This window comes from Podarcis tiliguerta (assembly GCF_965153285.1).
Source record: "Podarcis tiliguerta genome assembly, chromosome: 13".
NCBI classification, from domain to species: domain Eukaryota; kingdom Metazoa; phylum Chordata; class Lepidosauria; order Squamata; family Lacertidae; genus Podarcis; species Podarcis tiliguerta.
This window is the reverse complement of record NC_139546.1, coordinates 51744328-51762376: the sequence shown is the minus strand read 5'-3', so window position 1 is coordinate 51762376 and position 18049 is coordinate 51744328. Positions and strand designations below refer to the sequence as shown.

Genomic DNA, 18049 nt, shown 5'->3' with positions numbered 1-18049 from the left:
CAGACCCCGTTCCAGGCCAGTTATGGTTATCATCCACGGCTGTTTCCAGAGGTGCTGCCGACATCCGCAGTCCCGGCGGTGACGGAGTGGCTTCAAGAGCTCCAGTCCCAGCAACAGCTTTTGGTGGAGCAACTGCACCAGGCCAAGGAAGCGTACAAGGCCCAGGCCGACCGCCACCGCCAGGTGGGGCCGGAACTTCGCGTCGGTGACCTGGTTTGGCTCTCCACTCGCCACCTCCACCCCTCTCGACCTTCGCGGAAGTTGGACGCCCGCTTCACCGGCCCGTTCCCTATCGTAGACCAAGTCTCTCCTGTGGCATTTCGTCTCCGGTTACCCGCAACCCTGAAGGTTCACCCGGTCTTCCACAGGTCCCTTTTGAGTCCGGTGGCCCCACCCGACGAGTTCCACCCGAACCGTCCCCGACCGCAGCCAGTGTTGGTTCGGGGAGAGCCTGAGTACGAGGTGGAACGCATCCTGGACTCCCGATACCGCAGGGGGAAGCTGCAGTATCTCATTGACTGGAAGGGGTACGGACCGGAGGACCGTTCCTGGGAACCAGCGGCCAACGTCCACGCACCTGCCTGCCTCCGAGAGTTCCATGCGACGTACCCCGGCAAGCCGGGTCCGGACCCTCGGTTGAGGGGGGGGCCTGGGAGGGGGGATGGTGTGATGGCCTGGGATTCCGATTCGGAGGATGAAACAGAGGAATCCCGGCCTGCACAGGAGTCCCCGCCTCCAGGGCCGGCTGAACTGGGGCCAGGCCTAGATGCTGAAGAGCCTGCACCTGTGGCAGTGCATCAGGAGCTGGCCCCAGGTGAAGCCCTTCTGGCCCCAGAGAGGCTTGACGACTCAGTGGCCACAGGTGAGCCTCCTCCAGGGCCCAGTAACCCTTCGGCCTCTCCTGATCTGCAGAGGTTTAGAGCAGAGAGGCGAAGGGAACTGGTTGCCCCCAGGAGGAGTGCTCGCCTTAAGGCCAGAGGAGGCGGGGCTCCTGGGGGCCGGGACCGCCCCCGGCCTTAGAAGAGGATAAAAGCCCAGTCAGCCCGGCCCCAGGTTGCGGGAGCAACGTCGTTGTTGGCTTCGGACCTTCCTGCGTTCGTGATCCCTGCTCGTGACTATCCGGTACTCCTGTTCCCTGCTCGGCCTCCTGTTCCCGACCATCCGGTGTTCCTGTTCCCTGCACAGCCTCCTGTTCCAGCGTTCCTGTTCACCGCCCGGCACTCTGCCTCGGACCTTGCCCCTCTTCGTGTGGACTTTGCTACACCCAAGGTACCTTACCCCCGGGACCAGCACACAATCACTGCCTCCAGTGGCAGGGAGTTCCGCAGGTGAACTGAAGAAGGATTTTCCGTTACCTGCCCTGAAAGTGAGTGCTGACGGGCCTGCCTTGGACAAAAAACATTTGTTAGCTCTGCCTCCTGATCCCAGAGCTGCCTTGGCTCACCAAGCGGCAAGGAGAACGTGCTCCTTAACACGCAGAGAGGCGTCCTTTTTATCTACCCAAATCGAAAATACGCTTTGCACGGCTCGACGTTCCGCAAACCCAGATGAATTTTGCAGCGAAGTTGGGTTGGGTGGGGTGGGAGAGTCAAACAGAAACAATTTTATTTTTTTGCAAAAATTTAAGACAGGTTCCAATCGGTTACAAATGGCACGTTGAGACGCTTGGTGTTTGGAGTGAGTCCGTGGGGGTCAGGGTAGTGGAGGGGCTTTTGTCTTTTTTGGTCTGAAGCGGGGCAGATCGCCCGGAGGGGGGGGGCAGGTACGGAGATTTATTTGCAAGCACCCGGCGGGTGCTTTTGTCTGTGCAGAGTCCTTCGGCCCCTGGGGGGCTTCGTCACAGGGGTGGCATCTGCAAGAGAAGAAACAGAATGAGGCCATCGGAAGAGGCTGGCTGGGTCAAAGCAATCGTGGCCCATCTTGGCCAAGATCCTGGTTCTCTCTCTTTTTTCAAATTTTTTTATTGATACAGCAAAAAAAGAGAAAACACAAATACCAAACTATACACAGGGATAACTATAGGCACGGAATTTTCTTAACAAACAAGAAAACATAAATTGGTCTTCACACTAAAGACCCAAGCTCCCGTCTATTCCATATTCGATTTCATATTACTTATTGCCAATACAGACTTTTATCATAATGAAACTTTTTCTTAATATATCTACCTTGCAACTATTACTGAAGTTCCTCGATTGCTGCAACAGAGTTTGAACTACTATATTTATATTTCAGATATTCTCTGAAAACCTCCCATTTTGAAGCAAGTTCCTGGTTTGCTTTATTCTTTATTTTGTCCGATAGACCGCCTAATTCGGTATATTCTGTCAGCTTTTGGATCTTGGTTCTTGCAGTGCCCAACCAGGTGGCCCAAAGCCAAACCCACAAGCAGGATCCGAGTGCGAGAGCAGCTCTTCCCAATATTCCCTGGTTTCCACCAACTGGTATTCAGAAGCATTATGTCATGGTTAGCAGCCATCAATAGCCCTCTCTGTAAATCTACCCATTGCTCTGCCTCTGACCATGAAGGCATGGCCAGTAGGCAACTGCAACCCTCTCCTCCAAGAATTTGCTCAATCCTCTTTTAAAGCCACTGTGGGAGGGAGTTCCGCCACTTAACGGCAGGTCTGCTGCTTTTAGCCTTGGAAAGGGCATATAGCAGCTATTGATGATGATGATGATGATGATGATTTTATTTGTTTGTTTCTTTGTTTGTTTGTTTGTTTGTTTATACATACCCCGCCCATCTGGCTGGGTTTCCTCAGCCACTCTGGGCGGCTTCCAACAGAACACTAAAATACAATAACCTATTAAACATTAAAAGCTTCCCTAAACAGGGCTGCCTTCAGATGTCGTCTAAAAGTCTGATAGTTGTTGTTCTCTTTGACATCTGATGGGAGGGCGTTCCACAGGGCGGGTGCCACCACCAAGAAGGCCCTCTGCCTGCTTCCCTATAACTTGGCTTCTCGCAGGGAGGGAACCACCAGAAGGCCCTCGGAGCTGGACCTCAGTGTCTGGGCAGAACGATGGGGGTGGAGACACTCCTTCAGGTCTGCTGGGCCTTTGAGGCCGTTTAGGGTTTTCAAGGTCAGCACCAACACTTTGAATTGTGCTCGGAAATGTCCTGGGAGCCAGTCTAGGTCTTTCAGGACCAGTGTTATTTGGTCTCGGCGGCCACCCCCAGTCACCAGTCTGGCTGCCGCATTCTGGATAGCCTTCTCCTCAATGGATTTGTCGAATTTTTACAAACTGCCCAACGTGGTGGCGCTCAGTACAGCTTGCGGGAGCGAATCCCATCGTTTAAATCACATGCCTGATCCAGCAGGGCTCTTCTCAGGTATTTATTTGTCCCTACTCTGTTTCCTGTTCTTTAACCAGCAAATGGTTTTGTTGTAATAATAATAATAATAATAATAATAATAAAATTTTATTTATACCCCGCCCTCCCCGGCCAGAGCTGGGTGCAGGGCGGCTAACACCTGTAAAATTACAATAAAAACTTAATAGGGGGGAAAGGGAAAAAAACCAATTTAAAATACTGAGTTAAAATACAATTTAAAATGCAGCCTCATTTTAAAAGCAGCCCATAGATCAAGACCACAAGGGGAGGGAAACATAAGGGTCAGACTGAGTCCAAACCAAAGGCCAGGCGGAACAGCTCCGTCTTGCAGGCCCTGCAGAAAGATGTCAAGTCCCACAGTAAGAGGACCTCTCCTCTTATTTCCTGACAGCTAAATCTGCACAGGAATCTTTGGCGTTTCGGAAGGCCAAATCTACAAGGTCTATGCAGAGAATTCCTGGAACGATCCAGAGTTGGGGGGTGAGGTGGCCAAATTTGCCAAGGATCCCAAGCCGTTCAGGGTCGCTGAAATGAAAAAGGGATTGCGAAGAGCTCCGAACCGAGCGAATGGAAAGCGAATTGGCAAGTGCAACCCAATGTAAACGAGAGTAAGGTGATGCAGATTTCAAATATAGGCTCCTGGGGTCTGAACTGGAGGTGAACCAGGAACGAGACCTTGGGAGTCCTAGTGAAAAGCTCTTTTAAGATGTCAATCCAGGGTGCAGCAGCTGTGAAAAATGCGAATTCTATGCTAGGAAAGGAGCTGAAAACAGCTGCTGTCATAAGTTTTAGTTTTACCAAAATTGACATACATCTGGAAAGTTCTGTCCACCTATGTCCATCTCCTTTGGAGACTTGAGCCTCCGTTCCCGAACCCTCAGCCCTCTGCCTTTTCCCTCGTATCTACAGGACCGCCTCTCCTGTTCTGCCCCACAGAGGACCTTAAAGTCCATGAATAACCATAGTTTAGAGGTCCTGGGCCCTAAGGAAGCCAGACTATCCTCCACCAGGGCCTTCTCAGTGGTGGCTCCGACCTGGTGGAATGCTCTGTCCCAGGAGACCAGGGCCCTGCAGGATTTAACCTACTTCCGCAGGGCCTGTCAGACAGAGCTATTCCACCTGGTCTTTAATTTGAATTCAGCCTGAACTTTCATTTCCCTTCTCTTCCCTCCCCTCCCCTTTTATGAAGATCACCTGCTCTGAGACCCCACAGCTAATTCTCCCCTGGTCTCCTCGCTGGCCCAAAGAGGACCAATCCAGCCAGCTAGCCCTTATGCTTATTTCCCCTAAATTGATTTTTGAATTTTGTTGTTATTCATGTTTTTATACTGTATTTTATGCTGCTTTTATAATTAAGTGTTTTAAATTTGTTGTTAGCTGCCCTGAGCCTGGTTTTTGAACTGGGAAGGGCGGGCTATAAATAAAATTTATTATTATTATTATTATTATTATTATTATTATTATTATTGCGTCATAGAGTTGGAAGGGACCCCAAGGGTCATCCAGTCCAACCCCCTGTGTTGCAGCTAAAGGCAAAGACTAACTGCGGAGGGGAGATCTGAAGGCAGGAGCGGTCCCAGGTGAAGGGAGTGCCACCTGCTACACACACATCCTGTTGAATCACCTTCCTGAATTGGATGGGGACAAGCAACAGTTGTCGAAAAGGACGTGCATATTCGTATGTGACACAGTTAATGTAAGGAGCCCACAGTCTCAAACTCCCAAGGCGTTAAAAGGGCATTTGATAAATTTATGGAGGAGAAGGAGGTGCGAAAGGTCTACAGATTGTAGCTAAATTTTACCTTCAAGCCCAGAGGGGGACATGTGGTGGGAAAAGGGTATTTGTCGGCTGTTCAGAGACAAAGAAGGGGACGCTGTGGGTTAAACCACAGAGCCTGGGGCTTGCCGATCAGAAGGTCAGCGGTTCGAATCCCCGCGACGGGGTGAGCTCCCGTTGCTCGGTCCCTGCTCCTGCCAACCTAGCAGTTCGAAAGCACGTCAAAGTGCAAGTAGATAAATACCGTATTTTTTGCTCTATAAGACTCACTTTTTCCCTCCTAAAAAGTAAGGGGAAATATGTGTGCGTCTTATGGAGTGAATGCAGGCTGCACAGCTATCCCAGAAGCCAGAACAGCAAGAGGGATTGCTGCTTTCACTGCACAGCAATCCCTCTTGCTGTTCTGGCTTCTGAGATTCAGAATATATTTTTTCTTGTTTCCCTCCCCCCAAAACTAGGTGCGTCTTGTGGTCTGGTGCGTCTTATAGAGCGAAAAATACGGTAGGTCCCGCTCCGGCGGGAAGGTAAACAGTGTTTCCATGCGCTGCTCTGGTTCGCCAGAAATGGCTTAGTCCTGCTGGCCACATGACCCGGAAGCTGTACGCTGGCTCCCTCGGCCAATAAAGCGAGATGAGCGCCGCAACCCCAGAGTCGGCCACAACTGGACCTAATGGTCAAGGTCCCTTTACCTTTACCAGAGACAAATAATTTTGTTTGTCGGCTGTTCAGAGACATCGTCAGCAATAGGATTCTGTTTAAAGCATATTTAATCACAACAATGCAATACTTACTAGGAATAAGGCAATCCAAGTTCATATGTACAACATAACAGAGTGGTAGCGAGAACCGTCAAATCGTCTGTTCAAAACATCTAAGGGCAGTCTTACAATAGTTCCAACAGAAGTCATCAAAAAAGCTTCCAAAGTAAAGTCTCTCAATAGTCTTTCAAAAGTTTCAACGGAAGACATCTCAAAAACCTCAAAAGGACAGGTGTCTCCAGAATGACACCACTGTTTCATAATAGTCTTCATCAGTCTCCACCACTCTGTTACATTGTACAGATGAACTTGGATTGGCTTATTCCTATACAGTGGTACCTCGGGTTACATACACTTCAGGTTACATACGCTTCAGGTTACAGACTCCGCTAACTCAGAAATAGTACCTTGGGTTAAGAACTTTGCTTCAGGATGAGAACAGAAATCGTGCGGCAGCAGCAGGAGGCCCCATTAGCTAAAGTGGTGCTTCAGGTTAAGTACGGACCTCCGGAACGAATTAAGTACTTAACCCGAGGTACCACTGTAATTTGAATGATATCATCATTCTATTATATATTCTCTACTAACTATTAGCCTACATGTTGTGCTTTTATTGTTGTGATTGGTTCTTAAAGCCAATTCTTATGAAGAAGAAGAAGAAGAAGAAGAAGAAGAAGAAGAAGAAGAAGAACCTTATCTAAAACACATTCCGCTCCCCAATGCAAGAATCCTGGGAAGAAGAAGAGTTTGGATTTGATATCCCGCTTTATCACTACCCGAAGGAGTCTCAAAGCGGCTCACATTCTCCTTTCCCTTCCTCCCCCACAACAAACACTCTGTGAGGTGAGTGGGGCTGAGAGACTTCCGAGAAGTGTGACTGGCCCAAGGTCACCCAGCAGCTGCATGTGGAGGAGCGGGGAATCAAACCCGGTTCACCAGATTACGAGTCCACCGCTCTTAACCACTACACCATGCTAGGAGCTGTAGTTTGTTAGGGGTGCTAGGACTTGTAGCTTGCGAGGGGCAAAACTACCGTTGCCAGGATTATTTGGAGCAGCGGTTCTCAACCTGTGGGTCCCCAGATGTTGTTGGACTACAACTCCCATCACCTCTAGCTAGCAAGGCCGGAGCTCAGGGATGATGGGAGTTGTAGTCCAACAACATCTGAGGCCCCACGGGTTGAGAACCGCTGATTTGGAGGAAGCAATGTGCTTCATATGGGCAGGATTCCAGCTTTGCTGTGGGTTGGACTAGATGACCCTCAGGCTCCCTTCTCACTCAACAATTCCATGATTCTGTGCCTGGATTCCATGAGAACTTGGAATCGACCCAAAAGGGATCCTTCGGTTCTTCCAATGCCTCCTGGGTTCCCAGGGAAGGCTCAGCATATCCTGCTTCTTTGAATATGATCAGCGCAGGATAATAATAATAATTTATTATTTATACCCCGCCCATCTGGCTAGGTCTCCCCAGCCACTCTGGGCAGCTTCCAACAGAATATTAAAATACAATCGTCTATTAAACATTAAAAGCATCCGTAACCAGAGCTGCCTTCAGATGTCTTCTAAAAGTCTGGTCGTTGTTTTTCTCTTTGACATCTGGTGGACAACCTCACAGGGACTAGTCACTTGGGTAGGCATGTTACCCCCAGTCCAACACCTAGAGGTGCCGAGAGAGGGGGCTTCTGAGATGCAGACCCTGCCCATCCCCTCTCCCCCACCCCCTTTCCTCAGCGACTCCACACCCAGGCTTACCGTTAGCACCCAAGGCCGCTGAGGGTCCCGATCCGGTCCAGCTTGATGCCAAAGCACCCTTGCTGGGCCATCTTCTTGGCTCGCCCCCGGAACTTCTTCTGGGTGCTCACAAAGTCTTTCAGGAAGTGGATAAAGGCGCGCTCCCCTGAGGAGGGGGTTGGGGGGCCGGGGGCATCGTGGGGGGGCCGCTGGCCGCGTAGGATCTGGGAGAGCGGCGGGTGGTGGTGGTCCCCTTCATTGGCCGACAGCAAGGCGGCCAAGTCTTCCCCAAGTATCTCCAGCAAGGACTGAAAAAGGAGGGAGACAGAGAGGAGAAATTTAACCCCTTCCTAAAAGCCCCCCTAAAAAAACATACCCCATAAGTAGGACCCTCTCAAAATTCGTACCCACCAGCAATTCAATGTGCTGTTTTATATCTCCGCAAAAAAATTGGTGCATTGGAATGCTTTCGAAGATGTGGGGTCCTCAACAGAGAAGGGGGGATATGAGATAGAAGTGGGGTCCTCTACTTACCTGGGTTGAGTGGACAGGGGTCTGGGAGGCCAGGGGCAGGAGGAAGAGGAAGAGGCAGGCAGGCAAGACCTTCATCCTTGCCCCCAAAACAAGCCAGCAAGTTTCTCCTTTGGGATGTCGGACGGGTGGGCTGCCTTGACCCCCCAGGGGCGAGCGGAAGGGTGGCTTGGGTGCGTCTGGCCTGCGTGTCTCCCTGGCTGCCGTTCTTATAGGGGTGCTCGGACCACCCACCCCATCTCCCCAGGCAACAGGGGCCACCCCCTGCTGGCAAGGCCGAGGGAGACAAGGGGGGTGTCTTCCTGGGATGGGGACTGGAGGGGGGCTTTTGTCCCCCAGTGAAAGGCATGTGTTGCCCAGGTGACGAGTTACGGGAAGGGGGGGAGGTGGAGAAAGGGCAGGGAGGGGGGGCTGGCGGGCTGGCTGGCTGGTGGGAAGGAAGGAAGGAAGGAAGGAAGGAAGGAAGGAAGGAAGGAAAGGCGGCCTGGATGGGTAGAGAAGCAGCAGAGGGTTAGAATCATGGAAGGGTCGAAGGCACCCCAGAGGTCATCCAGCCCAACCCCCTGTGAGACAGGGTTGTCTGGAAACACAGAAGAGGAAATAAACCCCATAACGGGAAAACACAAGAAATGTATTGGATAACAACATCAAAATGAATTAAAAATGTGTATTAGGACTATTGTCGAACAATATTTGTAAATGAATATAGACCGATAACAGGGACGCGGGTGGCGCTGTGGTCTAAACCACAGAGCCTAGGACTTGCCGATCAGAAGGTTGGTGGTTCGAATCCCCGCAATGACGGGGTGAGCTCCTGTTGCTCGGTCCCTGCTCCTGCCAACCTAGCAGTTCGAAAGCACCTCAAAGTGCAAGTAGATAAATAGGTACCGCTCCGGCGGGAAGGTAAACGGTGTTTCCGTGCGGTGCTCATCTCGCTTTATTGACCGAGGGAGCCGGCGTACAGCTTCCGGGTCATGTGGCCAGCAGGACTAAGCCGCTTCTGGCGAACCAGAGCAGCGCACGGAAATGCCGTTTACCTTCCCGCCGGAGCAGTACCTATTTATCTACTTGCACTTTTGATGTGCTTTCGAACAGCTAGGTTGGCAGGAGCTGGGACCGAGTAACGGAAGCTCACCCCATCACGGGGTCCCTTTACCTTTAGGGGTTTGACTATCCTGTGGCAGGGAGTTCCACAGTTCAAAAATGCGCTGGAAGGGCTTTCTTTCATCTGTTCTGAACCTGCCAACAGTTCGGCTTATGAAGGCCTGGAGGTTCTTGCTACATCCCCCAACCAACGGCTTTATCTCCCCCCCACCCCAGCCTCTTCCCAACACCTCCGTCATCCCGTAAGCCCCCCCTTCCCGTGAAACCCGTCATCCCAAGGGGAAACCTGGGGTTGCCTAGGAAACCACCCTCTCCCCTCTGCCTCCCAGGGGTCTGAGAAAAGGCCGGGCTGATTCTTGCAGCTCTCCAGGGAGGTTTCCCCAGAGACCGGCAAAAGTCACCCAGGGGCCCTGTCATTCTCCTCCTTCGAGTTATTCTGGGATGGAGGAGAGGAGGTAGGGTGGGGAGGTGAAGGGAGACGGGGGGGGGGCGGATCTGGGTAGGGGGTCTTTCCCCTGTAGGGGGCGCAAATTGAGGAGAGGAGCAGGTGCGATTTTTGCAGGATTTTCGGGCAGGCAACGAGCCGCAAACGGAAAGGCGGCCACGAATTCCTCCGCGACTGTTCAACCCCTGCAAAGGCCTATGCAGTCGAAGAACGCATTGTAAAATTTATAGAGTTTTTTTATTGTTTTGAGCGCATTCGATTGTGAGATAAAACATATGCGAAGGGACTTGACAGGAAGTCAAAACCGAAGAAAATATTTTGTGAGATCAAACGGGGGTATTTACTTTCATTGTTATCATTTTGTGTGTGTGTGTCTGTACATATGTGTTTTTGCATGGAATGTGTGTTTTTGGAATTTTGTTTTGCACTGCATTTTGTTTAGTTTGCATTGGAATGTGTGTTTTTGCATGGAATGTTTGGGAGGAAATAAGATGGTAAATAACAAATAAACTAAATATTGATGTGTGTAATTTTTATTTCTCAATTATATTTAGTGTTAGTATGATTGTAATTTTTTTTTGTAACATAAAATCATTCAATAACAAACTGTCTGGCCAGAGTGGCACATGCTCTGGTTATCTCCCACTTGGACTACTGCAATGCGCTCTACATGGGGCTACCTTTGAAGGTGACCCAGAAACTGCAATTAATTCAGAATGCGGCAGCTAGACTGGGGACTGGGGGCGGCCGCCAGGACCACATAACACCGGTCATGAAAGACCTCCATTGGCTCCCAGTACGTTTCCAAGCACAATTCAAAGTGTTGGTGCTGACCTTGAAAGCCGTAAACAGCCTCAAAGGCCCAGTAGACCTGAAGGAGCGTCTCCACCCCCATCGTTCTGCCCGGACACTGAGGTCCAGCTCTGAGGGCCTTCTGGCGGTTTCCTCACTGCAAGAAGTGAGGTAACAGGGAACAGGGAACCTGGCACAGGGCCTTCTCGGTGGTGGCACCCTCCCTGTGGAACACCCTCCCTTCAGAAGGAAATAAGCAGCTATCTTTTCTTTAAAAGACATCTGAAGGCAGCCCTGTTTAGGGAAGTTTTTAATATTTAATGCTGTATTGTTTTTAACACTTGATTGGAAGCCGCCCAGAGTGGCTGGGGAGACTCAACCGGATGGGCGGGGTATAAATAATAAATTATTATTATTATTATTTATCAATTCCTCCACCCAAGTTTGTTTATAAAGCTGTTGAACAGCAACAGGCCCGGGACAGGATTCTGCAGCACCCCACCTGCCTCTTTTCCCCAGGATGGCAAGCGTGTTCTGGATTCAGACATTCAACCAGCTACAGGTAGACCTGAAAGCCTCAACCTTTCTACTCTGAAGGAGAGAGTGGAGGCTGCGAAGACGGCAGCTGTGGGGTTTTCAATGAGCCGGGGAAGTGGTGGTTTTTCCGTAGGGTCGAGGCGGGACCCCGCACACCCGGGACGTCACTGGGGAGAATTTCGTCCCTCCCCTACCATTGTGCCTTTTAATTAATGGCCCCGCATCAGCCAGGATTAAGCGGCTCAGGCAGCTAATTAAAAAGGGAGGCTTAATGCTTGTTAAGGCGCGCCGAGGGCCTGCCTTGGACGCGGGGCTTTGTCCGGCCGTCAAGCGCAAAAGCAGCGGCAGGGCCCACATCGCCACCCCTCAGCCCCGCACAAGAGGGGGCCTCCCCACTTCAGGATCGGGGCTTAGCTGAGCAGATGGGCATTCCTGAGGGAGACGAAATGGGTGCCCCAGCAACGGGTGTCACGCAAGGGACAGGCATGGACACAGCTAGCGCCACTACCCTCGCCAAAGGCCTCTTGCACCCCATGTAACGGTAAAGGTAAAGGGACCCCTGACCATTAGGTCCAGTCATGGCCGATTCTGGGGTTGCGGCGCTCATCTCGCTTTACTGGCCGATGGAGCCGGCGTACAGCCTCCAGGGCATGTGGCCAGCAGGACTAAGCCGCTTCTGGCGAACCAGAGCAGCGCACGGAAATGCCGTTTACCTTCCCGCCGGAGCGGTACCTATTTATCTACTTGCACTGGTGTGCTTTTGAATTGCTAGGTTGGGACCGAGCAACGGGAGCTCACCCCGTCGCGGGGATTCGAACCGCCGACCTTCTGACCGGCAAGTCCTAGGCTCTGTGGTTTAACCCACAGCGCCACCCGTGCCCCATGCACCCAGAGGGAATTCTGTGGGTGCAGCTTCATCGCGCCCCCCCAGCCTCTCGCCGCCCCACATGCTCTCACACATTTCACCAACAGTTCTGCGGGAGAAGACCCACGGAATGGAAGAACTGTGGGGTTGGAGGGTACCCCCTGCAGAGGAGGAATCAATTGTGAATAATCCCTGACTGACGGCCGCCCTAACCTGTTTGAAAACCTCTGAAATAAAAAAATTAAGGTCGTTTATATATAATAAATGTTCATAAATGTACCAACCAAGCACGTACATAGATATGTGGACCACATGTCTGGAACAGCATAGGAAGACCGCCCTGAAACCATTTTGACTCCCAAACTGACCAAATGTTTTCTCTGCAAGGAGGGAGGGGGTGAGGGAACCTTCCCATAGTCTCAGGAATTGGGGAATCGCCATCTCAAAGGAATGGCCAGACTACCAGGAAAGGCAATCAGGTAAGGCATTATCAGATAACCTGGTAGACAGGGTAAAAACAAGGCACTCGGATTTCTGTTGTAGACCGCCTTTTCTGTGATGTAGGTATGATGTTTGTGGGAGGTGGTCTTGGGCTACACCCCTTCTGTGATGTGTGCATGATGTATGGAGGAGTGGTCTTGCGCTCCAGGGCAGGGAATTTAAAATGTCTATATAAGGGCGGGCACACCTTTGTTCTGGGTCCTCCTCCTGCGTGTGAAGGGGGCACCCTGTTGCAACAGAACAATAAAGATCAGGCTTACGAGCTGCTTTGCTTCTCAATATTCTCTGGTTGGCCTCTGTTATTTTCTCCGACCGATGGAGAACCTACAAAGGACTCTAGAAGGGCTCTTGTGTCCCCCATAAGGGAATAAGGGCAGATTTCCGTTTACAACACCTCCAATGAAGGAGAGGACGCCACCTTCTGAGATCATGGAATTGCAGAGACTCTCCAAAGGTCATCCAGTCCAACCCCCTGAAATGCAGGAATTGCAGTTGAAGAATCCTCTGACAGATGGCCACCCAACCTCTGTTTAAAAGAGGGTCCACCATGTTCCCTGCGGAGGAAGTCCCCAGCTCCCCAAGGCTTTGCGACCCATCAGCTACCCTCCATTCAGCCGGCTGGTCAAAGCTGTTCCCGGGGTGTGGCCAAGCCAGCGGCCCTGACCTCGTCTAGTGGCAGCCAGTTCCACAGGTGAATTTCACAGATTCATATCCCAAGCGGGGCTTGGGGGTGGGCTTGCATGGAAGGAGCTTGGGGTGTGGCCAAGCCAGCGGCCCTGACCTCGTCTTGTAGCAGCCAGTTCCACAGGTGAATTTCACAGATTAATATCCCAAGCAGGGCTTGTTGGGCTTGCATGGAAGGAGCTTGGGGTGTGGCCAAACCAGCGGCCCTGACCTCATCTTGTGGCAGCCAGTTCCACAGGTGAATTTCACAAATTAATGTCCCAAGCGGGGCTTGGGGGTGGGCTTGCATGGAAGGGGCTTGGGAACAAGGCTCCTGGGTCCTTTGGGATTTCAAGCACTTTCCAGTCACACCGGGGGGGGGGGAGAGGGGGGAGAGACAAAGGAAAGGCTGCGCATGACGTAGTCTGCACCCGAAGGGTGTCTCAAGGACACAACTCATCCCCCGGCCTCCACCCCCAGCTCCTCTGTGGCTGCTTGAAGGCTAAAAATAAATACTTTAACCCCCACATCTTCACAACCTCTGTGGCGGTGAATGGGCATCCTTGCAGAAGCGGGCAGCAGGGGGCATTCCTGGCCCAGACCTGGGTGGTTCCCCTGCCAACGAAAGCATTCAGGCTTCACTGGGTTGGCGTCATAGGATGCTTCTGCTTAAATGGGTGTTTGGGGGTGAAAGGCCTCATTGATCCCATCGCTCTGTCCCCCATCCCCATTTTTCTTCCCTTCCTGCCTGACGGAGGACAGAGAAGTCTGGGTTCGTGGGACCCACCGATGCTGAGGGGGGGAAAGCAACCTCCATCACTCCGACAGGCTTGTGGTTAATATTTGGACACGAGTGCCTGGCGTCGCGTCACGCCACGCCGCAGTGTGGCTGGCTGTGGCCACACAGTTGTGCACAGCGGTATCGTTTGCGGAGGCGATGAGGTGGCAGAAGGAATAATAATAATAATAATAATTTATTATTTGTACCCCGCCCATCTGGCTGGGTTTCCCCAGCCACTCTGGGCGGCTTCCAACAAAGATTAAAAATACTTTAAAATGTAACACATTAAAAGCTTCCCTGAAGAGGGCTGCCTTCAGATGTCTTCTAAATGTCAGGTAGTTGTTTATTTCCTTGGCATCTGGTGGGAGGGGGGTTCCACAGGGCGGGCGCCACCACCGAGAAGGCCCTCTGCCTGGTTCCCTGTAGCTTTGCTTCTTGCAGGGAGGGAACCACCAGAAGGCCCTTGCATATGCTCTTCCTACATGATTTCTCCTTTCTTCTGTGACTTCTGTTTATTCCTACTGCACAAATTCCTTCCAGGAGCAAATTCTGGCCCTGAAAGGAGGTTCAAGGGCCAGCCTTTGGTAAGTGGTGGCTGAACTTGAACCCTGCTTGAGAGGAATATTTGGGGTCCTGGTTCTGCTCCGGGCAGAGTGTAATGGGGCTGGGCACGCACTACAGTGGTACCTCGGGTTAAGAACTTAATTCGTTCCGGAGGTCCGTACTTAACCTGAAACTGTTCTTAACCTGAGGTACCGCTTTAGGTAATGGGGCCTCCTGCTGCCGCCGTGTCGCCATTTCTGTTCCCATCCTGAAGCAAAGTTCTTAACCCGAGGTACTACTTCTGGGTTAGCGGAGTCTGTAACCAGAAGCGTCTGTAACCCGAGGTACCACTCTACTCTGGTTTCGCCAAAGCGGCTTAGTCATGCTTGCCACATGACCAGAAAAACTGTCTGCGGACAAACGTCGGCTTCCTCGGCCAGTAAAGTGAGATGAGCGCCGCAACCCCAGAGTTGTTCGCGACTGGACTTAACTGTCAGGGGTCCTTTACCTTTGTTGTTGTTTAGTCGTTTAGTCGTGTCTGACTCTTCGTGGACCAGAGCACACCAGGCCCTCCTGTCTTCCACTGCCTCCCGCAGTTTGGTCAAACTCATGCAGGTAGCTTCGAGAACACTGTCCCACCATCTCGTCCTCCGTCGTCCCCTTCTCCTTGGGCCCTCCATCTTTCCCAACATCAGGGTCTTTTCCAGGGAGTCTTCTCTTCTCATGAGGTGGCCAAAGTCTTGGAGCCTCAGCTTCAGGATCTGTCCTTCCAGTGAGCACTCAGGGCTGATTTCCTTCCGAATGGAGAGGTTTGATCTTCTTGCAGTCCATGGGACTCTCAAGAGTCTCCTCCAGCGCCAGAACTCAAAAGCATCCATTCTTCGGCGATCAGCCTTCTTGATGGTCCAGCTCTCACTTCCATACATCACTACTGCCTTCACGTTTACCTATTATTACATGGGGTTAGACAAATTCATGGCAGACAGGGCTATCAATAGCTATAGCCTGCCTCCACAGTTGGAGGCAGCCATGCTTCCCGATAGCAGCTGCTGGAAACTGCAAGAGGGGAGAGTGTAGCTCCTGCTTGCAGGTTTTCCCATAATGGGCATCCGGTTGGCCACTGTGAGAACAGGATGCTGGACTAGATGGGCTGTGGGCCTGATCCACCAGGGCTCTTCTTAAGTTCTGACATGTGAACCTATGATGAGACCTGCTAGATCACACCACAGTCTTATGAACTAGCTCAGCATCCTGTTTCCACAATGGCCAACCCGATCCCTATGGCAAGCTCACAGTTTGTGACGGATCTTCTGACGAGCAGCAATGAATCAAGTGCAAAGGCCTTCAAAGAAAAGAAGAGGGGGGCAGAAAAGAAAAGAAAGGTTGCTTAAAAACCAGAAATCCCGGGGGCAAGGAGGGGGGTGACATGGAAGATGCCACATTCCTGCTCATTCTTGCCCTGCCCTGGCACTCTGCCTGGCTCCCTAAAATACCACCTGATTTACGGGCAGCGTTTAGGGGAAAGCCGTAAAGGGTTTTTACAGTAAGAAGGGACAAAAAAAAGGCGCAAGCGATCAGCCAAAGAGAAGGTCAAGGGGCTCACATGCCAGCTGGTGTGACTCTCTGCCAACCTGCCTTGGAGAGAGGTGGTAGAATAGGGCACCGGGCTTTGGGGTGTGTCTGGCTCAGACGGAGAGCCCCGTGATCGTGAAGTAAAGCTCGCATCCTGTAAAAGGCTGGAGACAGGCAGAACTCCTGGCTCCCACAACCCCTTCTGCATGCCATTCTCCTCCCAGAAATCCCTGCAGTTCTGACCCTTTCTTCCCTCATCTGTTGCAGAACGCCCCAGCTCTGAGCCCAGAAATCCCAACTTCTGAATTCCTCCCTCGCTGCAACTGCATTCTCTGATCTCAGTGTAGGCCAAACCGAAGAGGTTCTTCTATGTCACATAGAGGAGGGAGAAAGGTTGTTTTCTGCTGCTCCAGAGAAGCGGACACGGAGCAATGGATCCAAACTACAAGAAAGAAGATTCCACCTAAACATTAGGAAGAACTTCCTGACAGTAAGAGCTGTTCGACAGTGGGATTTGCTGCCAAGGAGTGTGGTGGAGTCTCCTTCTTTGGAGGTCTTTAAGCAGAGGCTTGACAACCATATGTCAGGAGTGCTCTGATGGTGTTTCCTGCTTGGCAGGGGGTTGGACTCGATGGCCCTTGTGGTCTCTTCCAACTCTATGATTCTATGATTCTATGATTCTTGACTGGAGGAGGTCATAAGTGGCACTGGCTCGCAGGTTTTTTGGGAAAGGCATTAATTCTCCGCATTAATGGTTTCAGCAAGTTGCAGCTGCACTGAGGGCGGCAACAAAGCAAGGCCTACAAATACTATGAGCAAAATCCCCACTGCGTGTTTTAACTACTTCTTCTAATCTGGGAAAAGTGACACCATCCGTTCCCAAGCATCCCTGAGATTTTGGGTCCTGAGATTCCTCGAACTCCTAAAGGGCTTGAGAAATGGGATATAGGGGCAACCTCCTTTTCCCACTAGGGAAAATATCTTCTCCAAAATGGGGGCATATATGGTCTGCAGGCATTAACACCCCGTAGTAACACATCCTGTGCCAATTGTTAAGAATAAGCCAGTGGCGTAGCGTGGGTTGTCAGCACCCGGGGCAAGGCAAGTAATTTGTGCCCGCCCCCCCGCTGCACTGTCCCTCCCCCAGATAGTCCCTCGCTCTCTCTCCGCACCGCACCGCACGCCTGGCACCCTCCCCTCCACAGTGGGCGGCGACCCGGCGGCTCGGATCGGATTCGCACAGCCACCACTGCAGTGAGAGAGAGTGAGTGAGCCAGGTAGGGGCAGAGAGCTGCGAGTGCGAGCGTGCCCCCCCCAATGTTGCGCCCGGTGCGGCCGGCCCCCCCCCTACACCCCCCACGCTACGCCACTGGAATAAGCTACAGCTTATCCTCCTCTCAGTGGCTGGGACAGAAACGTGGGCTTCTTAGAGACCCACTTGCCAGTGATTGCAAGTCCCTCGGGGCAGAGACCTGCTGCCTCGTACTTTGCAAAACAATTTGCATGTAAGGTGGCGCAATCATCCTCATCAAATCAGCTTTTATTCTGGAGAACCCAGGAGAGCGAGGTGCCAGCCCCTATCCCTACTGGAAAGCTTTATTAGACATCTCCTCGCTGCCCACTCTATCCTGCCCCCCAAGCTTGCTTGCTCAGTCACCAAAACTCACCTGATACAAAGTGCAGCTTCACTTGTCTTATTGCCTCCCTGTTCTCAGCGACAGCAACGTCATTCATGCCACACGTGAAGCAACAGTTTGGAAGAAGCTGTCCATCCAGCAAAATACTGCCAACACTCGTCGCATACCATCCAACATAGGGACATCCTATTCAATAATATGGGATGCGGGTGGCACTGTGGGTTAAACCACAGAGCCTAGGACTTGCCGTTCAGAAGGTCGGCGGTTCGAATCCCCGCAATGACGGGGTGAGCTCCCGTTGCTCGGTCCCTGCTCCTGCCAACCTAGCAGTTCGAAAGCACATCGAAGTGCAAGTAGATAAATACCGGTAGGTACCGCTCTGGTGGGAAGGTAAACGGCGTTTCCGTGCGCTGCTCTGGTTCGCCAGAAGCGGCTTCTTAGTCCTGCTGGCCACATGACCCGGAAGCTGT

The 18049-nt window shown here is 51.8% G+C and overlaps 2 protein-coding genes across 2 annotated transcripts in view; both read right to left on the bottom strand.

The window, feature by feature from the left end:
• CD68 (CD68 molecule) overlaps window positions 1-18049 on the bottom strand; it is a 116004-nt gene that overhangs the window by 6524 nt on the left and 91431 nt on the right. The gene's annotated exons all lie outside the window — the stretch shown is intronic.
• On the bottom strand, window positions 1589-8723 carry LOC310663202 (C-type natriuretic peptide 3-like). Its single transcript, XM_083410896.1, has 3 exons — window positions 8143-8723; window positions 7630-7916; window positions 1589-1852 (listed from the first exon to the last, which is right to left on the bottom strand). The coding sequence occupies exons 1-2, from the start codon at window positions 8215-8217 to the stop codon at window positions 7632-7634; spliced, it is 360 nt and encodes a 119-aa protein (XP_083267022.1). The 5' UTR covers window positions 8218-8723; the 3' UTR covers window positions 1589-1852; window positions 7630-7631.